This window comes from Phalacrocorax carbo, chromosome 1, assembly GCF_963921805.1.
Source record: "Phalacrocorax carbo chromosome 1, bPhaCar2.1, whole genome shotgun sequence".
NCBI classification, from domain to species: Eukaryota; Metazoa; Chordata; class Aves; order Suliformes; family Phalacrocoracidae; genus Phalacrocorax; species Phalacrocorax carbo.
Window position 1 is genome coordinate 23,001,598 of NC_087513.1, and position 26,365 is coordinate 23,027,962.

At 39.6% G+C, this 26,365-nt stretch overlaps 1 protein-coding gene across 7 annotated transcripts in view; it reads right to left on the bottom strand.

Moving 5' to 3' along the window:
* PLXNB2 (plexin B2) overlaps positions 1-26,365 on the bottom strand; it is a 258,485-nt gene that overhangs the window by 15,103 nt on the left and 217,017 nt on the right. For all 7 annotated transcript variants that reach the window (XM_064446059.1, XM_064446082.1, XM_064446068.1 and 4 more), the window contains 14 exons: positions 18,556-18,692; positions 17,739-17,906; positions 16,020-16,128; positions 14,016-14,243; positions 13,359-13,535; positions 12,755-12,894; positions 11,590-11,690; positions 9,114-9,343; positions 7,923-8,104; positions 7,079-7,145; positions 6,820-6,966; positions 3,389-3,545; positions 2,293-2,393; positions 1,312-1,396 (listed from right to left, as the gene is read on the bottom strand). In XM_064446059.1, the coding sequence (XP_064302129.1) occupies positions 1,312-1,396; positions 2,293-2,393; positions 3,389-3,545; positions 6,820-6,966; positions 7,079-7,145; positions 7,923-8,104; positions 9,114-9,343; positions 11,590-11,690; positions 12,755-12,894; positions 13,359-13,535; positions 14,016-14,243; positions 16,020-16,128; positions 17,739-17,906; positions 18,556-18,692 (2,029 nt within the window). The remainder of the gene's footprint in view (positions 1-1,311; positions 1,397-2,292; positions 2,394-3,388; positions 3,546-6,819; positions 6,967-7,078; positions 7,146-7,922; positions 8,105-9,113; positions 9,344-11,589; positions 11,691-12,754; positions 12,895-13,358; positions 13,536-14,015; positions 14,244-16,019; positions 16,129-17,738; positions 17,907-18,555; positions 18,693-26,365) is intronic.

Sequence of the window (26,365 nt, forward strand, 5' to 3'; positions counted from 1 at the left end):
CTGAGACCCATCTTCTTGAGAAATGTACATTTCTGGCATATTATTTCCGATCTGACTGCCCAGCCCTTAAAACCTATTAAATCTAAGATCAGTAAATCTGTTTGAAGGAATGAAACTATTAGGTGAAGCAATGACTTTTGCAATCAGTGCTAGACAGAAAAGCATATAAAATGAGTTCATAGAAGGAAGAATGATCTCAACAATTATTGTTCCATAAATCTACCTTCTACCTTGTGTAAAATAACTTAATATAAGGATTAACAAAAAGAAACTGAACATCTGAAATGAAAAGGAAACACATGTGACAAAGAACATAAATTTACAAGTAAATATTTCAGTAAAAATCTGAGTGCATTTTGGGCTGTAATGGATATTGCATCTCAAGAGATTTTGAGATAAAGGAAATTGCTCTAGACAGAATTCTAACATGTAGAAGTAAAAGCTTTAAAAGACACGTTGCAAGCTAATCGGTTTTGTTTCATGTTGAGAAGTCCAGCATACTGTAGCAGACAGCAATATAAGAATTGTGCAACAACTGCTTTAGTGATGGGAAAGAGAGGAAACACTATATGGAAATTCCTGACACTAACTTACAGTGGATTGCAAAGCTCAAAAAGAACAAAGGAATTGTGGAAAACGCTGCATCTAAAAAGATAACATGTATGGAACGAACAAAGCCAACCAACAAACCCCGGAAAAACCAAGCTAGCATAGGTGGAGAAGCATCACTCAAAGGGAGGGAGGCACAAAATATGAACGTACAGAGGCAAGTTTGCAAGGCAACATAGTTGTAAGAAACACAATTTAAAAAATTACATCAGATCCATTAAGTCACGGAGACGGGAGCTGGTCTCTACTGTGGTTCATCTAGAACACTGCATTCAATTCTGAGTCTAATAAGAAATGGAAGAAGTTTGGAAAGGGAAGTAAGAAAAAGGAAGGAGGAAGGAGGAAGAGAGAGAAAGCTTTCAAAAGATGAAACATACAGTTTGACTATAGATGTGGTGGGATTAAGAAACAAAATATGCAAGGAAATGTTTGCTAAGAGTGTTTTTTATTAAGCCTGGATATGGACTCACAGCGGTTACTGTTAAAGCCCCATTATTTAAGGCTGTTATAATGAGAACAAAGAAAACCATTGCAAGTGTACAGTGGGTAACACACAACAAATAAGACCTATATAGTCTGGTGGGGAATATCTAGCTCCACAGACGTGCTCGATAAGCAAGATCAAGACAGCAGTGTCACTCTCTCTGTGTGGTTTTTGTCTTCTAGTCATTTTGCATGGTAGTGAAGCCACAAGATACTTACTTTCCCCTGGGACATCTTGCTGATTATCCTCTGGCTGCTGGGAAATTCCCATTTTTGATAAGATGAGTGTGGCACCATCTCGGACCTTTGAAAATACATACACAGGGATGTTATTTGAAAGAAGTATGCATGACTGAACCTCTTTCTTTACACCTGAACTGCGGTTTCTGTAATCTTTTGCAGGGAATCTAGACCTATGATTAATGCTTCTTGGTGCTTCAAAGGCTTCTTGGGCAACTGACTGCACTTCAGAACAGAATCCCTCCCCCTCCTTTAAGAAGAGATCCCATCAACACCTCCTCTGAGATTACTGAAAGCGCTAAAAGCATCTCCAAGACTTCCGTGGTTCCTCAATTTGGTGTGGGCGCCTGTGTACAAAAATGGGGTTTATCATGAAGAATCAGACCTGTTTTCTGAAGGAAAACTAACTAACTTCTATCTTTCCTAATCAGGATATCTGTTGTTAGAAAGCAATAAATAGCATACAACGGGAAGGTAAGGGGATTGCAAGTGTTTGGTAGAGTGCACAGTATGAAACTGAAAACACACAGTACAAATGTCAGCATCTGCTCTCCTGACTGGGCTGTTAAACCAGACCAACCTAAAATCTGTTTAGCAGCAGAGCAAGGACAGAGGTAATGCTCAGGGGTAGGAAGTGGTAGAGAAAAGAAGAGATGAATATGAGACCTAGCAAAAGGAGCTTTTGAATGTTCAAAAGGGGAGTTTGGATTTGGACACTGCAATGATGAGGAAACCAAAGTACTGGCATTCAGGTGGTGTGTTTTTGGTAAAATGTTTAGGCAATATGTCTAGACCTAGCCTTTCATGGTCGCAAGCTTTTACTGCCTAGACCCAGAGCTAGGATTTTTAAAATTTGATGCTTCTGTAGCACAGAAGTTTCTCTAAAAACAAAGAAAGATTTTATTAATTACTAGACAACAGTTAATAGATGCAAACAATTGCTCTGAACCACCTCCTTACATTATAATGCATTAGTGTGTTGATACGTTTCCATCTGCCATCTTTTTGGGATGTTAAATCCAAGTCTGAGAGGATCTGTGCAGTAGAACCTGGACGCCACTCTAAAGAATAATTAAAATGAGAAAAAACAGATTTTAGCCATGTGCAAAAATAACTACTCCAAGAATGTTTCAGTTTAGAGACCTACTGACGCACTGTGGAACACTAAAAGAAGCAGTTTGGCCCATGCCGTGGTGTGTGGTTTTTATTGCTTAATAGTTTGGCCCTTATTACACAAGTTTGCGTGAACTATTTCCAGCCATACAGATGACTTCTGATTATTTTCCACAGAAAGTTAAATTCCTTTGCATAGGATACTACAAATATATATATCAAGAACTGCTTTCAGTCCAAAATAGAGTAGGACTTTATATGGAATAGTAAAGGCAATTTTAGGTAATTTACTAGGATTTTCTGGATAGCAAGAATTCCACCCTCTACTTTCAGATTACGGCAGTAATGAAGATATTACAAAACTATTAATTGGAGCTTTTATTATGAGATTATTAGACCTTTTAAGCTATATCAAATTCTTTTTTTTTTCTCAAGAAGAGAGAATTTTGAAAGCCTTCAAGGAGGATGATTTTCAGAGGCTGGCTGGCTCATCATCTCCTAAAAGTGCGGCTCCTATAAGTTATAATTCTTTTGAATAACCATCATAAAGGCAAGTCAAAATCAGTACTAGTTTCTGAAACAGCATCATTACTTCTCCATCAGTTAATTGTCCATGCTGTCATTATCACATTAATTAGTACCTGAGATACTGACTCTGTCAGACATGAATACATTTGTGCTAACAGTCATTAACAGGCTCTTTGCACACTAATGACAGTACACCAAAACTTCAAAAGTCAGGAAAAAGAACTCTGTAAGACAGCATTAATTTTTAATGCATATTAAAATTGCTGCAACATGCTGCATTTTTGCATCCAGCTGAACATGACTTCAATTTTGTTATTTAAAAAAATATATTGTTTTTGAAGACATTTTTCTGGAAAATACAAAATCACACAACGTGTTTCACCTGCTCAATATAGTATCACAAGTAGCTACCTACCAAGAACTACACTCTCAGCTTTTGGCCACTGAGAACATGGCAGATTTCGATAGACTTGGTCTATTATCTTTTCCTTTACTTGTGATATAGTATCACAGTTCAGCACTTTCACAGGTATGGAATCGGTTCCTCCATCTTGTACATATACATTTACTGTCTGTAAAAAAAAGAATGTACATGGTTATTAAGACAAGCTAGCGCTGAATTACCTCGGAATCTGTTTTTCTGGGCAATTTAAATGCAAACAATATCTAAAATTCACTGTGCAATGATCATTGCACAGCAGCACATATATGCAATGGGAGTACGAATTGAGGGATCCTTCGCTGTTACACAGCCAACCAGATATCGTAAATTCCAGCTAATTCCTCCCACCATGACAAAATATAAAAGATGCAGAACAGATTTATTCATGTTTAATATGCTACTATTATTGAGTCTTGGGAATTTATCAAAGAGGGAGGCACAAGAACAAAGCAGCTGGACCACTGACTAGTTACATGCTTCTCATATAGCCTGACAACCTGGAACACAGAAAAGCACAAGTAATGCAGTGCCCAAACTTAACGAGTTCCCAATAATCATTTGAGCTGCACTTTGCTGAACTCCTAGAATATTGTGTACTTTTGCCTTCCTTTACACTGTCTTCCTGGTTGTGGCTTTACTTCTCAAGTCAAGTGGACTAGCTCTGTACATATGGTGATTTAACGTGGCTCAGCTGATGAGCAGTGACTTGTTCAGCTCCTGTAACTTTACCTCCTGTGACCAGCTGTTCATTAGGTATATATAAATACGCACACACAGACACACGTATATATATATGCATATATAAAAGCCATTTATATAATCTTTGGTGTTCAAAGACTTTACTGTTTACTTGTTGTCACAATAACTCTAATAGCTCCAGGACATACACCTAAGTAGTTTATGCTAGTTCTAAAATATTACTGTTTTCTGATAGCATTGACATTCTTTTTTCAATGTTAAAAAGAATTTCTTGAAAGCCTGTAATTTGCTAAATCTAGAGTGATTTTTTTTAAAAGTAGCTTCACTATGTAAGTGTCGGTTTTAATACAGACAAAAGCAAATAAGAAAACGATGGCCAGGAAACCTCCCCAGAAGGAAAAACCCCACTAAAACCAAACAGATGTTACGAAAAGCCTCTTTGTTTCACTAGCTGTATCAGTACACCAGGCTGGAGCCCCCATGAATCATTTGCCAGTCAGGTAGCTTTGGAGGCCAAGCACATCCAAAGCATCGCAGCTCTCAGGTACACACGGTCCTGCCAACCAAATGCCTGAATTTATCATCTCAAACTTCAGAAATAAACTTGCAGGGCTGATATTTTTAAACAGTGAAGGAAAGCTACGCCATACGGCAGTCAAATTAAACATGATTGCGCTGTCCCTTGACAAAACTCTCAAACTAATAATGAGATTTCACCTTCCTTTTCCTATTAGCTTTATGATAATTAGACATGATTTTGCTGCTGGTTCAGTATGCAGCATGTCAGAGTAACCAGCAATGCAAAACAGATTCATCTTTTAAATAAGAGCAATTAGAGACCAGACAACTGCTCTATACCGTGTCTCACTTTCAGGCAGAAGTGAACCAATTAACTCATGCTTTAACCTACCTTGGTGCACAAGTGCTCCCTAACTGTTCACAGGTACCACAACAATGTCATAATCGTGCCAAAGATCCTAAAAATTTACAGCAGTAATAACCCCCTTCATAATCCTTCATCATACATATATATATATATATCTCATCATCTTCCATGCACGCACACACATAAAGTCTTTGTTTGATGGGAAGTCTGTAAATCTGGACCAAATACTGCTACTGTACTGTTAAAATGTTTAATATCTAGCTAGCATGCTTGTTGTGCCCACATCTGATTGCATACACAAATTTTCTGCTTTCATACTGCATTCATTTAGCTTAATTGCAGGCATTGGCTTTTTTGTGAAAAGAAACAGACTGAATAAAGAATTATTGCCATTAAGACTTACACGATGTACAGTGCAAGTAAATTTTGTTCTCCGTACACAAGAGAAAATATACCCAGCTTTGCCAGTCAGTGTGGTTTCTATGGGTGGCACTTCCAGCTCAGATCTGAAAATGATAACTCAACTAATCTCTAAAGTATCAATTGAACTGAAAATATTTCTTCTTGCCCAGCATACCCTTTTCCTCCAGGCAGTCTAGGTCACAGTCTAGTGATTCTGTGAGTGAAAGTCCTACAGCAATCTCCTCACATCAGCCCTCCCATCAGCATCCCTTCAGAATACACAAAATGGTGATTTTTTTTTTTAAACTGGGACTTAATAAATCTTTTTATTAAGTTTCTCTTTCCACAGTGCAGCTATGTCACTGCATCTTTCTCAGTTGGAGACAACCACAAATGGCTCCTAACATGTCAATAAAAGAGATATGAGAGGGGAAAAAAAAATTCCTCTGTTGGTCTTTGAAGGACAGTCTGTGCATCTTTGATATTCATTACACTGTATTCTGAACAAAACCAGCAAGACTGTCAGAAAGACTAAAACTAGAATATATGCTCCCTAAACAGCTATAGAGGAGACTGCCTCATTTTTTTAAAAAGACAGTGAATCCGTTTGCTGGAGTCTGGTTGAAAAAGTGGTAGAAATTTGTGGCAGTGAACAGAATTAAGTCAAAGCAGAATTTGTAATAGAACTGGACCATGGCACTGGTGGCTGGTGGAGCTCAGATAGGGAATTCCTGGGGCAGGGTTGGCCACTTCATCCTGCTTAAAGCATCTAACACGGGTCTCCAGAACTGCCTGTAGAGGCAGCTTCCCCTCATCACTGTAGGGAATGATTTCCTTGGGTGGAAATAAACCCCTTTCAGTGTCAGTTGGGATGTTCAGGAGAGTTTGACTCACACAGGAACAGTGCAGAAATAGGTTCATAAAGTGTTTTGCAGATTGCAGAGCCATCACCCAAGACTGTAGAGGAGCTCCTTCTGGTATACTAATAAAATGATCTATAAAATGACATTTGATATGCTGACAAGCAGCAGTCACAAGGGAGAAAGACAACCTGAGGTTCGAGTATAATGTTAGTGCAAAAATTCTGCAAAAATCAATTGTCAGTTATTTTAGATGGGAAAAGGGAAGGAGCCAAACACTCTGACCACTGTTCAGACAGACTTTGAAAATTATGAAAGGGATTTACTGAAATGGATTCCACTGTGGCAGGACTTGAATTTAATGCTTGGAAGATACTTTACAATTCTGTTTTCCTACTTGGAGACTTGCTTTGGTCAAACTATCGACAGTCCTGCCCATGACCAGAATTTCTACACAGATCACAGTGGTCCAGAAAAGTATGTTCAGACTTAACACTACAGGACTTAATTTTAAAAGAAAAAATGATTTTATAATATAGTAACCATGCTCCACTTACCAACTGCGTATACTCTACATCATCTCCCAGTAAGCCTGTGTCATTCAATGTATACTTGGCTTTCTTTAGTACAGCATCCACTGGGCCTTTTTCTACCTGGTGTTTGATAGCCTTGAACAATTTATAAAGAGGCTCCCCAGCATTGTCCTATTTAAAGGAAAGGAAATTAAATAAGGCAAACCCAAAAGATATACTCAATGCAGCATGTTTAGGTGTTATTGATAAAAAAAACCCACAGGCAACTGACTTCAACTCTTACCTTGAGGTACTGGTATAAACAAATAGACATCCAGTTAGACAACATTCTCTCAACAACTGTTTCAGATCTGGAAAAAAAACCAACCCTGAGTATGGTAAGGGTATTTAATGACAAAGTTTAAAAAAACCAAAACATTGCTTACTTGAAAGATAGTATTTTTACATGCCTAACTACATGCATTCTCCTAATGCAATGATTTCCCTACAGAGCCTTGAGAGCAAGTACTTGCTTTAGGATAAGTGCTTTGTGTTGCTCATCATTCCTGGGTACCTTCAGCTCATTACTGAAAAGCACGCAACCTTTATGCAAAATCTTAAATAGGGTCTCTGCTGTAAGAGCTAAAAAATTAACCCAGTTGTGCAGTTACTGGGAAATAACCTCCAGATTACAAAGCTACAATATACACAGAGCAAGGTCTTTTGTAATTTATTTGGGATAACAACAGGGATAAAAACACCAGAGCAAGCCCTCATTGAATGCACAATGCAAGCTGATTATGTGTGCTCATTATGAAGACGATGTGTGGTATAAACGCTAGATCATTTGGAATAAAATTAGATTAAAAAGTAAATGAAATGTTTGGTATTGTATTTTGAATTGAGGTAGATGTCTCAGTAATCTCAATGCAGATTCTACACTACAGTATTTGAATAAGGAAATCTGTTGCCAGCCGTCCTGCCTGTGCCTTCCACAGCTATTCCTGGTGAACTTGTTTTCCTAATACGCTTGGACCAGGCTATTTCTGACTTTCACGGATAGTTGGCATTTTAATACAGTCACATTGCAAAATAAATACATTTACAGAAAACCAGAGAACTACAGAAAATATGACAATCATTCAAACCTTCGTAGCATCAGCTTTGGGTTTTTGGCCACAACGTACTGCTCCATCAGTTCTAAGAACAGCGTCCTCATGATGTCAGTATAGTATTCTAGTTTTCCATGTAAAGCAACTGTCAGTAAAGATGCAAAATACACTTTAGCTCGAGCAGAGAACTCCCTTTGGTTTTCCAGTGTGTGAATAAACTGAAACAGAGAACAAATGTAAAATCAAATCAGATGACAGGTTTCTGAAGAACCTCAACACTTGTCTGCACTAAGAAAGCATTATTATTTTAATATTAATCTCCTAAGCACAGAAGGGAAAAGTTTTCAGAAGTTCGAAGGAACTACTTATAAGAAAATGTTGCCTATGATTTGTTTTTAGATACACACACAGTGTACTGGAGTAACCCAAGGAGTGCTTATATACTTTCACTGAAGCCTTATCTAAAAATGATGCTTTAGTTAAATTAAAAAAAAGGTGTTCTGTGACAATTTTTAAAAGAAAAATTCAACCTCCCTCTCCCCACAAGTTCCCAGTCCTTTCACATGAAATTACAAAGACACTAATCTAAGTAAACCTGGGAATGTCCTCTCATCTGCCATAAACTCTAATGCATGACTGTAATGGTAATTAACTAGCTCAGCACTGGAGCCTCATTTAAAAAAAGAGAATAAGTTAGAAGCCTAAATCTATATTTAGGTGCCTGACAATCAGCCTCAGTTTTTGAGAGTGAGCAATTAGAAGTCTCTTCAGAGTTGCTGTGAGCACTCATCAATCTTGATGAATAGGCCACTTGAGGAGCTTCTGTCTCTCTGGGACAGAGATCCAGCAGATGGCTGCCCGCAGGTGACTCCCATGATGAACCAGGATGGAACTAGCATTCTCTCATCACATTTCTTAAAAGGCTAAACCAAACTTGTAACAGCAGTTTTTATGCCAGATTGGGTAATATCTGTTTTCCTACAGCCACTGCAATATTGACTAACTCCATACTACGTGACCTGGCACAGAAATATGACCTTGCATCTCCGCCCCACCCGCAAGCTCTGGCTGTGATGCCGTGTATCTTCAGCAGTTACTGTGGAACCAGAACCGTACAAAAACTGCTTATTTTTAAAAATTTTGGTTCAGTTGTGCTTGCAAACCTACTGTCTTGCACACACAGGTACGCCTAGCTAAGAGAGAAGGCGAATCTATTTCAGTACGTACATTAATGAGAAACGATTTGCTATTGAGGAGGTTGGAGAACTGGTTCAAAGCCTGCTCCACAGTCTGCCTCCTCGCCTCAGGAATATCCAGCTTTCCTGTAATCATCACGTCTTTCTCTCCATCTTTGGAGGGCAAGAAGAAGACTCTGTCCGTGTAGGTTTTGTAGTCCAGAACTGGAATTCCAGCTTCATTGATATCATTTGTCTGATCCTCCATCTCTATCATTAGATCTGGAATATACAATACAGTTTAAAGGTTCATTTAAAATAAGGCTGCAGTTTTTTAGGCAACACGATCTCTTTGGGTGCCTTGTCATGGAGGAAAAAGCAACTCAACACCAAAAACTCTGTTTTATCTCACATTTTCTCTTGTTATTTTTACCAATTATTCTGTTAACTACCACCACAGCTAATCCTATGGTGACATGAGGATAACTGCCATTAGCACAGACGGTTTCCTTGTTGCAGCCTATCCAAAAAAGGGCCTTAATGGGCGTCTGTGTGAGGTCATATATACGAATGTAGGATTGTAGCACGGAGCCAAAAAAGGACACTGCAATATTTTTTTCTTGGTGTTTTTTTCTTCTCTCTCAATGCACATTCTGTTTCTTCTGAGCCTAGGTAGTAATAAAAGTTATTTTAAAAAACACATAGCAATCAAGGAATGAAAGGTTTAAAGTGTAAAGCATGCGAATTTAATTGGAAGGAAGGGGATGACAGGAAGGAAGGTTAAATGGTTCATTGAAATTGATGGAAACATTTCTGTGGGACTCAAAAGCTCTGAAGTTCTTAAAAGGGACAACAATCAGGGAATCATCCTTTGGAGCAGCTATTCTAGCTGAAGGCTTTCCAATTACCCAATATTGCTGATTGACTAGAATACCACATTAACTAATGTAGTGACCTACTGTCTCAGCAATTTTATTGCTCTTATTCATTCATTCATTTACCTCTTTGTTTTATAGCATTCAGCAAAGCTGAGGGAGAAAGCATCTTGTGGTTTCCAGCTTTGTGGTATTTGTATTTCCTCCCTGATAACCCTTTCCTTGGCTATCTTTGGTCCCATGTATTTTAAACTGTCTGCACTTCATCCTGTTGACATTACAGTTTCACTGCATGGATAAAGAAGGTGTTTTGACTTCAGTGTTTCATTTTACTATCAGCCGAGGTTGATGCAGTTTAGGAACTGGATTACTCCTTGGATGTGCATTCTACTTCCCCAGTGTTTGTGCTTGGTGCAGCAGAGAGGAAACCTTCAACCCAACAGACAGCAGGAGGCTGTAGCCCCCTACTAGGAGTGTCAGAAAAGAAAGGCACCTTCTCCTTTCAGAAACAGGTATGAAGTTCCGTGGGAGAGGTGGTGAGAGGGAGGGCTGTTAACCTTGATCGATCCTCTCACAGTTCAAAATGCGGTTTGAAATGAAGCCCGTTTGGGAATAGTTCTTGATTCGAAGATTTGCTTCTGGTTTGTGTCCAGAACCCAGAAGGAATTGGTTTTCCAGAGAAAGCAAGCTGGTACAAGAAAAGAACACCCTGTCCCAGAAACGTCAGAAAAACAAGACTGGGAGAGGCTTCCAGCATGGCTGAAATCTTTGAGATAACCTGAGCTGCTTAAATTAATTTCAAACTCTATCGTGAAATTTCTGTTTAAGTCAATCCTGCTTTTTAGCCACTGTCAATTTGAAACAATATATTTCTCTTTAGAAATAAAACGTGTGGATTTTTTTTTTTTTAGTAGAGATTATTTCAACATGACCCAACAGTGAGTATAATTCAGATAATGAGGTGACATTTCATGGTAATCATTTAGGCCAATATTTGCAATGTTTGCACTCAGATGCCTAATTTAAGCATTGCAATGAGTAGTTCAACATGTAGAAATGCTGAGCCTTCACACCTCCCGCTGCCTTCCCTGGGATGATGTCTCTACATTTACACAGAACAAATAGCTACCTCCTCAAATCAAGCTTAAGGTTCTCCCACAATAAACAGGGTGAAATGCTCTTTCTTTCCTGCAAGCTTGCCAAATTATCCTTTTGTATGCTGATTGCTGCAAATAAATTTTGCTGCTCTGAAAACAGTTTTCAGTGCGCATACTTGGCACATACAGCCATTGTGCTAAATACTAAGTGCATGGTTGGTCACTATGAAACATTCTTTCCTCCCTATCAATGGCCATTCACATTAATTAATAAGTAACCCGAATCTCAACTAGTTTCCATTTCCCAGTTGCTAACTCTGTGCTTCCTTTAGGCTAAAACTATCCACTTTCTTTAATAACCTCAGCTCCCTATTTTATTTTATGGCTTTCATATATAATAACAAAATACCTGCTGTATGTCAATGTCAGTAATCAAGACTACTAAGATCTACTAATTATTGTTTCTGGAAGACAGTTTTAGCAACCTAGCACTATTGCTCCAGCCCATCTGCTGACTGCTCAAGAGGACCCACAGGAGTGCAAGTATCGGTCATACCTGTGAATTCCTTCTTGCACCGGTCTCTGACACTCTCCTCCAGGCCTTCAAGTTGTGATTTAATTTTTTCGTACTCTCGTTCTGCTTGTTGGCTCTTGCGTCTTTATGGAATAGAGGTAAGATTTTAAGAAAGTTACAAAATGCAGAAGTAAATAATTTGCAACAGCTCTGAGCGGGAAGCCAAAGGGCTGGAGGATGTTTTCCTGGTTTTGATTTCTTTCTAAACACTAGCAGCAGAAAAAGAATGGAAGAGGAGAACTGCAACAGTGGACCAAGTCTTGAGTCCATGTAAATCAGCCTGGCACCATCATGGGCCTGCTGTTTCAAAGCACGCTTGGGCCAGCGATTTAAAATCCAATAAGCAGTAGCTACAAATGCTTTCAGTCACATATTCAGTATAGAAACTCAATTTGTATGTACAGAACAAAGACGGCTTGCAACATGTCCTGTACAGGCTCCGAGCCACTCAGAGTGTGTCTGGGACTGAGCCAAAGAGGTTGCAGTAGGTCCGCAAGAACATCAGGGCTGTACAGCACAAACTTCGGCATTGCTTTGGCTATATTGATATTCACCATAAGAGAGAAATCCACTGCCTCCTGAGGGACAGTATGAGGCCCTCATTACTAACCTTAAAATTGGGCTAAGTCAGTCTTAAGTGAAACACAGATTTTGTTCTGGCCCTTTGTAAAGCATGAATTTAACCATTAATCATGAAATTTGTGTGTGGGTAACACTTATCTCAGCTGGAAAGACCAAAATGACCCTTTAGCCAAATCCATCCAGCTCAGAACTACAGTGCTGACTGAGGCAGCATAACGCTGATGGACATGTGTACAGAATAAGTTATGTCCTTCACAAGAGGCAATTTAGCTGCCATTTAAAGAATGTATGTGTGCAACTCAGTCTGCAGTTGTGCATTTGGCAAGCCTGGGACCAATTGTTGTGCTTATGTATAAAGGACAGCCTGGGCTGACTGACACCAAGGAATTTGGTGTGCGTGAGAGGAATAAATTGGTGCTCATACATATTTCCAGCTGTAACTGCCTTTCTTAACTCTGCAGCTCATAGAAAAGACAAAGGTAATTTCTGTAGACTGAGCTGAAAAGAATCAGGTAGAACCTTGAAAGCTTTAGGACAGCAAAACCACCTAATTAAAGGAATGTACCTGTAACAGATGATAGAAATGACGATGATCGCGATCATAGGAATAAGTACCAGTGGCAAAATAAGATTCAGTGGGATGTCACTCACACGTGTGTCATATTCCACCCTTCCAAGGATCCATTCCCGGAGTCCAAATTTCACCTAATTAGATAAGCACAGACATTTGTCTCAAAACGTGCAAATGGACAGTGGTTCACTTCTCAGTTGCACTCTAAATTCTTAGCAATTCTCACTAAGTAAATTTCTAGCTCAAACTGCCAAACAAAGGAAACATTTCTGAATATTTTAGACTGAATTTAGGTCACTAGCACTTTATTCCACAAAGTAATTTTATTTTGCTTAGCAGAGGAAGAAAAATCCCCAGCCTGTCTAGCTACAGAGTTTTACATTCCTATGTAATAAAGGTAGAAGTTATTTGGCAGCTTGGGACTGCTTTTTATGTGTGACGGCTTCTAGACAGCAGGGAGAAACCGGAGGAAGAAAGAACTGCAAGGAGTTTCTTCACAGTACTACAACAACTTTGGAGAACAAATTACTTCAGTTAAGGAGCACTGTATCAGTGCCACCTACACATGATATTAAATTGTATTGAAAAGGTAACCTACAATGAATTCAGGAAGGTTATTGATGGTATCTCTCTTCTGCCGTTTCTTTGGTTGAGGCTGTACTTCTGGTGGCTCACAATATAAGTCCGTTTCAGTTAGTGTTTTTATATTGCAAGGCTCGTCACCCACAAAGGCCTGGGCCTCATCTATTGTCATGGCTTTGTTCAGGTTACTGCCCTAGAGAGAAAATACAAGGCTAAGTCATCATCACAAAGTCTTGGGAGACAAGAAGTCCTGAGTTGCAGTTTCCCATTTGGATCATTTTTGGCAGCAAATGTGATTTGCACTGCAGCGTACGGAAGAGCAGAGTGGTTTGGAATGATGCAATTCCTCTCCTTTCCTTCCTGATGTGAGAACAGATGTCCTGTCCAGTCCTTGGGAGCTCTGTAGCAGAGGGCATTTCCAAATGCCAGGCTCAGCAGGAGGGCGCACCCTGGGAAACCCAAAGTATGGCTAAAAAGATAGCAACTGTCTCTGAGAAGGGGAAGTGGGAGGAAAGGGGAGCTGACAATGTTCATCATCTAGCATAGGTAAGGGACTCTACCAAGCATTTAAGGTATGGTACCAAACCACTGTTAGGGGTTTGAGAAAGGGAGGAAATACTCCATTCGTGCTTCACGGACAAAACGAGCAATGACTATCTCTTTACAAGTTTACCTTTGCATTAATAAGTTTGTTGACTTGTTTTTTGATGCCGTCTGTGAAGTTTTCAAAGGTTGGATCTGCAACATAGGCAAAGGAGTGGCTCTCATTTTTTACAACCAGATGGTAATGATCCATTAGAATAATAGTGGTAATGTTATAGTTTTCTGGGTCTTCCAGTATTGGTGGTGAAGAAAAAACCACTGTGGTTTCATTGAGTCTTGTAACAAGGTTTCCATCAAACTGTAAGAAACAAGACAAGAAGAACATGCACATTTTAGTGTTTGACTCATTCCTGTACATAACTGTTGCTAACTTTAGACTGTGGAAATAAAATGATTTCTACAAATGTACAAATAAAATGGATTTGTATCCTCTCCATACAGCAGCAATAACACAGTATTCTAAAAGAATACTTTTGGAACTTCTAAAAGTTCCAAAAAGAAAATGAAACATATTTGTTGATGGGGATAAATTGTTGATTCATTATGTTCTAGCAGATGCCTGCAGAAAAAGCTTAGGCTACAGATCAGTTGCCATTGCCTCCAAATTCTGTGGCTCTGGACCACACTGGGCTGATATCATTAAATTGCTCTAAGGTTAAGAGGTTAAGATGGTAGCTTTAATCCAGATCATCTTCTGTACCATTAAGTATCTCAGGTAGATTCTTTTCTACTGGCACTGTAAAATACCTTGCTGAGATTCAATACAATTACTAAGTGAAATTTTGGAATAAAATTTACCAGTTGTCAATCGACTACTCAAGGTAACAACCCAGTTAACCTGTCCTCCATCCCCAGTTACACAAATGTTTTTATCCTAGCAGTTCCTTCAGTCATTCAGTAACATCAACCACAGCCAACAACTCTAATAGGAACTCTCAACATTTCTTCTATTACCACCACAGTTTCTTACTTTGAGATATGCAATTTGATAGCTTCTCCCCCACATTTCTGATATTGCCATATAAGTGGAAGCAAAACAAGAGATTAGAAAAGTTTCTAGTCTTAACCAAGAACGTGTGCTGTACATAACGACAACTTAAGCTAATGTGCTGAGAAGATGCTGAGCATACATAAGGAGGGGGGTAAGAAATGTTGATGAACACTGTCGAGAATGCTAAATAGGCTTTAAGATTGTCCTGGGAGTTAAGGTTATCAAGATAATCATGTCTTGCAGTTCATGGCCTACAAAATGTAGGCGGTTTTCCTCTTAAAATTTTTAAGGTTAGGGTTCTGATGGACCCAAATCCAGCTGGTTTGGCACACTTTAAAAGTTGAATCATGCATATTATATAAAACATACACATTACTAACTCTATATGGATCACAACACAGTTTTAAATTGAAGAGCCAGCCTGAGAAAAAATTTTATAATATTCTTACTGGAAGATCACTTTTAAGACCCTCAATCATTGCATTAAACTGTGATCTTCATTAGAAGGGTGGGAAGTTGAGACTATCGGTAATGTCAGTTCTTCTTAACATGAGATGCAAGTTGGGCTTGGGTTTTTTTAAACGTTATTTTCCACAACGTTTTGTGAACATGCTATAGGTGGAACATGCATGAATCAAGAAAGAAAAGAAGACTCGGTTCACTGAGTTGTGAGAAAATTAAAGGCACTGACTGTGCAAAGCTGAGTGCTCAGCATTGTCTGGATTTGGGTCCTGTTTCAAGCAAATCTCTGAAGCTTGCAGGGAGAGAAGGAGAAAGATAAAGAAAAAATAAACACTTTCAAAATCTGAAATACATCCACTTTACCACTCAAAGCTTAATTCTTCTATCCCTAGTCATACTGAACGAAAATAATTTTAAAGCAGAAGACTGCAAGGTACAAGTGCATGTATGTCAAGATGGTAGAAACAGGCTCTTCTTCCATGGAAACCCTGCACAGACCCAGAAATCTGTTCAAACCTTATTCCACTCCAAGCCCAGTGGACAAACTTAAATGCATTTTTTTAACAGATTATATATTATGCATCTAGTGTGATGCCTTCGGGGGGAAAGAAGGAAGATTACCCTTTTGAGATTCGTTTTCCCTGCTTCTGAAGGTTCTGCGTATACCACCAATGAGAAAGTCTGGATGAGCTCAAACCCGGTTCCAGTTACTGTAATATTTCTCCCTCCACTGAAAGGCAGAATTAAAAAAGAAGTCAAGTCATTGGCAAAGTACCATAGCTACAGACTGCTTTATCCTAGACTACTACTGCTTCCACTGAAAACAGCTACCTAATGCCTATATGACAATTAGATATCCTACACAAAGGAATTCTGTTAAAGCTATCAATGGCCACAACATTTAAAAGCAGCAATGTCCACTTCAGACTAATTTTAAAACAGCAGAATAAAAAAGTACAGATTGCTTTGTCAGTATTTATGGCTGTTCATTAATGCCTGTCTTTGCATTCTTTACCTCTCCACTGTTTTTGTTAAAATCACGCCACCAACCACACACACAGAGACAGAGGTGAGAGTGTATTTTCCACAGGTCTGTAGGGACCTGGCTTTTTATTCCCTTTCATTTGCAACACATTGTTTAAAAAATAATGCATTTGCATAAGAAGAAGAATTCGTGAAAGTTGCTGGTGGGAATTAAATCATCGAAGTAACATGGATTTAGAGGGATAGCAATCCTCAAAGCAATCATTAAAGTAAGCTTTAGTTTCTACAGAGGAAAAAAGAAGTCTTTTAAATTCCCTGTGGTACATGAGTATTGATCTACCAAAAAACCGTCCAGGCCCCCAAACCACCCAAACCAGAATAAAAATCAAATATTAAAAATGAATCCTATTTTACACAAATGACTACTCAATATTCAAGGAGGCAGGTACCGATTTCTCCACAAGAAGTCACAGCCAGTTTCACTTTGAATGTCCTATTTGTGAGGCTGTGATCTTACACTTCTTTTTACTGAAGTAGAAACATCATGATCTCTCTCTGCCAGCTGTACCCCACTAGGCAGAAAGACCAGAATGTTAGGGAACAGCAGAGACTAACACGAGCCAAGGTCACAAGTTTGTCCTTGTATCGGTCACAGAATGACTCTCAAAACCTGAGGTACTCTATGAGGACATTTATAAAGACAATTTGCCGTTTTGCTACATATATAAAAGTGGCATACATTTCTTTGGTTTCACAATTAGTACTAGGGGAGCTTTCTTCCAGAAGGAGCAGCTACCAGATGGGGTATTAATGAGTAACACCACAGGAGAGAGCATACATTTTAAAAGCCTTATTGAACCCTGGTCTAGGTTTCCTAAAGTGATACTTTTTTTCCTCGTGGGATAAAGAGATGACAAGCTCTAACATTCCCCTCTTTCCAGCTTACTTATTAAAAGCTGAACAGAAGAACTGTTAGAAACCTTTTATATCCCTTTCAGATGACAATCTCTCCTTTAGACAGGATATGGATTTGTGAGTAACGCAAAGATCATGTTGTCTGACATCATGCTGAAATGCTTCATATCTCTTTCTTTGAGACATTTTAATTTAAAAGAAGCTCATTACCTTTTCTGGTTTCAGGATTTACCTTTGAAGTGAGGATTAAAGTTTGGAGGTAAACAGAACACTTTCAAACATCAGCTGCAGTTAAGAAAGATTACAAACTCTATGTATCTAAATGTGTGCATGGCTAGAGTACAGTTTTTATTTCAAACAGTTCTATATGCAATAGGTTTATTACATATTACACATATTTCAACCCAGTTGTAAATGAAGTTATGACAAACATTTCATTACCTGCTGAAGCTATTTACTGGCACGAACTTGGTGACAGTAGGGTTGTTACTGTATGAAAACATCTCTGGTACTGTAATTGCCTTGCCCCCATAGTCCATTGTGACTCCGACAGGTTCAACCTTGCCATGAGGTCCTGTAATACAAACGATCTCGTCTCCAAATTCAGTGCTAGATTGGAGAAGAAAAAGAATAGGAAACATCTTCAGTTATTAACATTATGGTGATTTGTATTCTTTATGGTAGTACTCCAGAAGCAACAGAAAAAGGCTTAGTTTTTGCTAGGCACTGAGTAGTTACGAGAGGAGACAACTCTTTCTCCAGATCACTCAGGAGCTTTAAAAAGGATATAGGATATGAAAACAAATAGTGTACAAACACAAACACAAGAACAATGCAATGTCAGCACGCTTCATGTAATTTCATTTCTTGGGGGGAGAGACAGGCAGCAATTAATAAAAGGAAAAAAAAGTGAGAAAAACAAGCCAAGAGGCACTAGAAGATTAAGATTTTGTATGGAACCACTGAGGAGATGCTAAATGAAAGCACGGCTGGGTTTGGAGCAGCCAGTCAAGCAGAGAAAGCCGAAACTGGAAAATTCTTTGGATATCTGAGATCTCGCACTCTGGTGTTTTCACAGCTGCCTCTTCCAGCTGGAGCCTCTGAGAGAATTTCTGTCTGAACATTACGTGCAGAGCTCCATTGCATGGGGTGAGTCATAAAGAGATAGACAATGGATTTGTGTAATTTCTAAAGACCAGAAAAGGTTGGTGCTTCGTTAGGATACAGCTCTGTATTGTTAATTATTCAGGGTACGTACACATTGCAAGGCTGGCTACCAACTGAAACTTGAACATCCTTCTTGGAACCAGTGGCCAGGTTTTTACCAGTGATGGTAAGTGTGGTTCCACCTGCTTGTGGACCACTTTTAGGTCTTATTCCAGAAGGTTCAGGTTTCTGCAAAAAGAAGATGGTCAAACTGATTAAGAAAATTAAAATAAAATTTACACCACTATGTATTGGTATAATAGCTAATAGAAGTTTAATATTACTACCCGAAAAATAATAAAATAATGATGGACAATTCTTCCAAAATAAAACAAGATCATCTATTATTCATGCTGAAGGAAGAAGTAACAGATAATGTGAATGTACTTATGCTTTTACAAGGCTTTATATGACTTTAAATTCTCTACTTGCAATATGTAGAGTTAGCTGCCATGAAGTTTGTGAAAGCTTCCTGTTGGGTTTCCTGTTTTCATACCTATTTTAAGATTTGTCTCTTCCTTATGGATTAGCCTACCTTCACCTTTCCTCACCCTTTCCTACATTCTGTGTCAGCAACAGGAGAGACAGTGCAAAGTTTCCAAAACTGGTGCTGAACAGAAAGAATATTCAGATTCTATTTAGCTCTTAAGGATCTTAATTGCAGTGTAATTGTTATCCCTTTCTTGAGCAATGAGCTTGCAAAGAAGGAAAATCAGAAAACACTAAATGTTTCCTTATGTATCTAGAACCTTGGAGAGGATTCTTAAAATCAAGTGAAACAAGCAGACATGCTTGAAATTGTTATGAAATTTGTTGGAAATTTAAATTTCTCAAATACGTTCCTTCTTTTTGTTCTCAGTTCAGTCTTTGTTTCTGTGATTGTATTCTGGGATCTATGACAAATTCTGTAAATTAACAGTGAGGGCTTTTCATGAACAGTGCAATTTAATTACTCCATCTCTAGGTCAGTGCTTCCAGTTGAGAAAAGCATCCTTATTCAGGACAACACTGAAGTTGCTGAATCAGGAGGATGACCAAAGCCATGCAAGCTGCATGAGATGTGTTACCAGCTGGCTCCAGGAGAGTGCTCCCTGGCCTGGCCATGCCTGCGGGGCATGGGCTGCTGAGATGGCGGCAGACGTGCCACAGCCCTCGCAGCGGGGCGATAGCTGTTGTGCACGCAGGCAGCAAGGTGGTCCCACGCAGCCAGCTGCCACGTGCACCACCACAGGATGCCAGGTCTAAGCATGTGACCGGCATTGCCGGGAGGTACCCTGCATTTGCTAAAGCGTACCAGATCAACAGCTTAGGAAGACTGTGAATAGATAATGCCTTTTCTGATGTATAATTGTGCTTCTTCATCCATATTCAAACACAAGCTTTCCTTAAATGAGTCAAATAAGCAATAAGCTTATTTCCCAATCTCAGGTATATTGTAAATGACATCTGCTCTCCTCCTCCTCTTGCATAATCTTGCTAAAATGGTTGACTGAAAATAAAGTTCAGGCTTGGAGCTATCCTGTAAGAAGCATATGCATTCCATATGAACCATAAAGGAAGAACAAAGAAGTTTGAAAACTCCCCTTGCTGATGAGGGTTTCCCTGATCACCATCACACTGCACTGATCCCCTACTCTAGGGAGGAAAAGCCCTGCTCAGAAATAGAGAGCAAACCCACCCCTTACTAGCCATGCAGCAAGAAAACCTTTCCCCCGTGTCATTTTGCTCAGGCACAGACTGCCATCTCTGTGACAGCTTACGGCTACAAAACTGAGGGGCCACGAATGGCAGGGAGGAGGGGAACTGATGTGTCGCAGTTTGGTTCAAAGCTTGGGAAGCCGTTGACAGGATTTTAGCAAGCAGCAGGATTCCATAAAAATGCATCCAATTGACCTCACGGTTACTTTACAAATTTGTTTTATTGAAGCACAGATATTGTAGAAACGCAGAGAACTCATACTTGCTGTGCTTGTTTTATACTTTCATGTCTGATCAACTTCCCTCCGAAAGAATGCATCATCGTTCAGCACGCTTCACAAATCCACAATGACAACTGTAATTTGCTCTCGAGTCATTGAGCTTTAGGAATATGCTTTAACACTAATTGGGTGTCAATTGCTTTTCTTCCCTGAGAGAAATCTGTTTGTAAACCCTTCACTCCTCAAGATGTATGTCGCTGCAGCATATGACTGCTCTCACGTACTAACCTTTGATTTTGTTTTAATACATCATTTGTGCTACAAGATTTTATGTAGGGAAGTGACTCAAAGTCATTGTAAAGCATTTTTTAAGCAAAAAGGAGCCTTGATTCAATATAACAGGGTTGACTAAAACTTGCTCAGTTAGGTCTATACAACACTCTCAGTGCATACTTGTCTTTGGATTTAATTGCTCGTTGATTTAAGCTAAATTGAAATAAGTCATGCCAGGGTAAATAAAAACTTTGAGGGGGTCAGTATTAAAAATCATACTTGAAGTTTAAATTAACACAAGTCTAGACATGCACTTCACAGAAAAACTCATTTGTGCTTTTTTGTAACACAATTTTGTTGCTAAAAAAATTACAATTAAAATTGTATATAAAATACACAGTCAATACATAGTTTATAAAAATTTATCAAATACTTTAAGTGCAACCTTACCATATGGACAGGTTATTAACTTCAAATTAAATCTTAATAGCTATAAATTGTTAAGGATGTTAAAGATCTGTAGCATCTGCAGTAAAAATCCACAGCAATGATTAGCTGCATAACATGCCTGGGATAGCTTTCAGATGAAAGTATCCCCCAAGAACCACTAAAGAATCAGCATGGACAAATTTGTTATCCCTGAACCTCAGAAGAACTATTTAAAACTCATAGCCTTTTCCCTAAATACTGCCTCCACTGAAAACCTAGCCTCTAAGGACAGACTTAGGAAGGAAAAGAACAAGAAGCCACTTAAAGTCAAGCCTTTAAGCAGAGACTTGGGAAGGAAAGGAACAAGAAAGGTTTCTGAAGCATCACACACCACTGCTGTCTGAAACCTCAGCATAAAAAAGGAAAGAAAACTTGCTAAGAACTTCTGTCAGACAGCTGTATTCCTTCCTTCCTGCAAAAATGTGAAAAAATTGCCATTAAATCTCTGCTGGGTTATCTGATGGGTAACTTCAGTAGGGCGTCAGCTGGCTCTGTTGCTAACAACCAGTAAATATCAAGTGAGCCACAGACTTGAAGCAGAACCATCCAGCACCATTTTTGGTAGGGGACCTTTTAGTGGTGGCCAATGTTTGCCTCCTTAAGAATAGGGTTGCACAGGTAACCAAATAGCAGTTATCTCGGAATAACACAGCTGCAAGGGGGAAGTGAAACAAGTATCTGTTCTGTTTTCCCCAGACATTGTTTTTTTTGTCTTGGCAAGACTCCAGCTTTGCTGGAAGTTAAAGCCCAGCTACGGCAGATGGGACGACACGCCACCCACACCTCACCCCATCCCCGGCGCAGCCACACCACAGCGTAGGCACATCTCGGCTGCACTTCGGGCTGAATGGAAAACTGAGGCCAAGAACCACTCTGGGAGCTAACACAGGTAGCAGCCAAGGAGGAGGTGGAATAGTTGTGTTTAACTCTTGTTTTCTCTTGCAGCAGTTCCTCAAAGGACTATTTTAAAACAGCTTAATTAAAAGTATTCATATTTAATGTATTTAAAGTAATTTTGCAAGTACCAAGAGCTCTCCAGAGGCCAAATAATGTGGATGCCTCATAAATATGATCTAATAAAGAGAAGCTGAACCATGCATATGTGCAGAGGAATTCTTCAGCATGACTGCTAAGACACAGCATCGTATAGTAACGTTTTGTTACCATAAACTTGTCAGGAAAATGATTTGATTAATTTTGACTTGCTATTTTCTGTTTTACATTTTCCCCCTTTCCCTTCCTCTGAAGGACCTGCCAGAAAAAATAAGCAGTTAAAATAAATTATTAAGAATTTAAGCAATTTTAATAACCATTTTATTGCAAAACCAATGTACTATGAGCGAGTTTTAGTACTCTTCTAAAATATTCATGGATGGCTCAAAGAGCAAAGCTACATTGGCCCACCTGGTGGTCTTCTTAAGAGTACCAATAAAGAAAAAAAATTTGGGTCATCCAAATGCTCAACCTGAAAGCATTTTTCAAAAATGCAGTCAGGTAGACAGGATCAGCAGGAGAACAATATTTTGCTGAATGCCAAGATAATCTGAAAAAGTACCATTGGTGGTACAAGTCTTCAACAAGAATCGTGTTACTTAAGGAGAAGGTAGCCCCTTTCCACGGCTGACATGGCACTCACCAGTGGGAGAGGTTCAGATCCTTGGAAGCTGCCAGGTCTAGTCCTACCTTACAGCCTTAGGCAGTCTAGCAAAGCTGCACCTAACCCTCAGCTCTACGTTGCTTACCACAGCCCTGCATGAGATTCCTTCTTCTTGCAGAGGAAAACGAGGGGCAAAGGGCAAATCTTTCACTGCAAACCTTGTTTGAGGGATAATAGAAATGCCGTTTCTGCTAAGAGGCAACCCTCTTTAATTTGGACTCAACCCCAAGCAATACTGAATGTTCAACCATTTCAAAGCGTACTGATAAACCTAGGACCTCAAGTGCTGCAAGATCAGTGAGGCCACCTTTTCCAAATCCCCTCAAGGATTCCTTCTCTCCTTGTTTCTGCCCTTTTCTCATTTCAGTCTCCGAATCAGAAGTACACCTGCTGTCATAATAAATATCCCGCTTTCATTTTCAGCCCTCTGTACCTCAGGATCTTTGGCTCAGCCAGAAGGCGCCTGGGGGAAGTCACACTTTCTATAACATCGCAGCACAGCGCACCACTGTAACATCACACCGCAGTGCTCAGTGCAACTATGATGTTAAGCAGAACATTTGATTGTGTTTCCTATAAGGAATTCGTAGCAGTCTTGTAATAATTCTTCTGGAGAACATCAGCGCTTGTGACGACTTAGCAATATTTCATTTCTCACGGACACAGTAAAATTTAAACAACCTTGCAAACACTAATTTAACCCTTGTTTTATAATTCATTAAAGTGTAGAAAATAATAATTCATACATATTTCAGTCTTTTTCTTATTTTGCGTGAAATAGAGAAATGTTCTTTCAGGTCTCTACTTCTCCTTTTGTCACCGGGAAATTATTGTTCGTGTCTTCCAGGTAGTTTAACATTTGAGCATAAGCATTTTCTGCAGTAACAGGTTATCTCATTATGTGGGTGGTTTTTTTTTGACATTCTAGTTTAAAATAGCCTGTTCCATTGTCTGTCAGTTGTTCAGTGGCCTGTTTCTTGCCAAGTCTGGTAAGCCATCTCCCAGCACAGGGACCTTCCACTGCTGGGACTTCCCACTGCCTTACACTGTCACGATCATGCCCTGTGTTTGTCGGAAGTGGATTTGCAGTTGTGCACATCCACAGCTATGCCATTCAGAATAAAATACAGTAGAATAGTTCAGCTGGAAGGGACCTACAACAATGTTATAGCCCAACTTGTCAACAGGTGTAACTTGCTCCCTGCTGCATGGTTTATCCTGAAGAAATAATTTGATCTCAACAGGATCTCTTGCTTGTAGGTCTGAGCAGATTGTAGCCTGTCAGTCATGGGAAATTTGAGCATTTTACACATCTTACATACAAACCTTCCTTAAATCCTACTTAGGTGTAATGAATTTGAGCTAGAGATCTCAAAGCCTACCTGCAGCCCAACTTTCCCATGTTGAACCAGACTGCTGGGTCAGTACTCCTGAACTGATAAGCATCTTTCCTAGGGCTTTGATAACCATTAGGAGGCTTTGCTGGAAGGATAATAATGCTACAAAGAGGTTACCTCTTCTGTTTTATGACTGTTGTTGGTGCCCATCCCATTGATACGGTTTACCTGAAAGCAGTGGTTATCTGCTCTAATTTGAAACAGTGAGACAGTGGCAGTTTCTAGGTCCTTGTACATTGCTTATGGTATGTAACGTTCAAATAGTGCTAGTTTGTTTGTTAGCAAAATCATTTATTCGCTTTGTAATAACAATGAATTCCCTTATGTGGCATTTGCATTCTTGTGAGCCACTGCCTTATCTTTGCATCGGGTACTAACTGAACTTCACAAACTACATCTTTTGATTTTGCCTCACAGTAATGTCATAGTCTTGCAACAGTATGTCCTCTGAGGCGCTCTGTGCTTCATCAGCACAGAGGTACTTAAAAAAAAAAAAGTACTGGCAAACCAGCTTGCACTGGCCCCAGTATGTATATGACTTCACACTCAGGCCATTTTCCAGTGTCCTGTTTTCTCTGTTGCAGCCAGAAGTCTTTCCTTTGTCCTTTGCTTGCTCTGTTTGTATGCTTTGCCTCCTACTTACAGATCTGTTCACAGAAATGCTGATGTATTTTTCATTGTAGTTTCATGCTTTCTGCATGCTAGAGGGTAAATTATCTCCATGTCTGTTCCACTTATAATCACAATTAGATGTGAACTTACTTATTAGCAATGTACATGACTGCTGCTCTTACACAGCTACTGCAGACCCTCTGAGCATTTGCATTTCAGCTCTTACATTTTTTCATCCTGTTTATTAATCTAGAATGAACTTTTTAATCTTTAATATTTTATGACTTGCAGTTAGTCTTTTTGCACAGTTAGGAAGGTGATCTCTTATTTCTTCAGGTTTCTGATTACGATTTTAGTACCAGATACCTTTGACAGGCTGAAAATGCTTTCAGAGAGCTCCCAGCATTTTAGATCTCTGTGGTCTGCTGGTGTCAAATCAAAGCACAGCTTTTACCTGGCTGACAGTTGGGTTACTGCTATTTTCTTTTTTTTTTTTTAATCCATCTTCTTTGCAATTTTTCCCATTAAAGATAGACAGGTGCAAAAAAGAACCATTCCTCCAGCCTCTTTTTCACTCTTCTGACTTGCATTTGGGATCTGATCTGCCAGGCTGATTCACGCTCTTTTTCACTTGGTTTGTTTGCTTTGTAGCTTTCCTGGTTTACACTGTCATGTCCAGCCAACTCACTTCTGGTCCCTTGCATGGTATTAAAGAACAAGAGAAGTGCACTCCTGTGGAGCATCGCCTAGGTTCTGCATGCCGCCTTCTTCCATTTCTCTACTTTTACACTCATCTGTCACCAAACACGTACTCAACTTTTTATATTCCTGGGCATGACTCTGTAAATAGGGATACTCTCTACTATGATATTCATCTGTGGTAGGCAGTTTCTAGCCCAAGAACTACCCCACTGAGATAAAAGTGGTTACTCTTTATCCTTCACTAATGCAGAAAACGGAAGAGAAACAACTGGCCACCAAGGAGGCTACTGGTGGATCACAAGAGGGGCCAGAAATTCAGGAACAGTTGGAAGGCAACAGAGGAGGGGAGCCTAACGGAGATGCAAAGAAACCTTGGCATGAAGCCTATGCTTCAGAGGGGGATGCTGGAGAAAACACAACTGTGCCAGACCACAAGCAGAGAGACAACTGGGGAGGGAAAAGAGGATGGTGGCAGAATATATCTGTGCTGCTGTGAGAGGTGCCAGCTGCCGCACAGGGGGAAGCCAGCAACGGATGGATGTGTTCAAATGGACATGATGGGCAGCAAATAGCAAAGCCACCTAAGCTCCCTTCTGCCAGTTCCTGTAGGCAGTGACCTCTGGTTGGGGCTTTGCCTTTGGTGCAAGTGCACATCCTCACATGCAGGAACGGGCTCTTGTGCTTCCACCCAAGCAGAGTACAGGGATGCTGTGTCAAGGATGATGACAGTGCACACACATGGGGATAAGATTTTCACAGGTGTACAGAGCACATTATTGCTCTGCATTTACCTCCTCCATCCTTTCCTCCCCA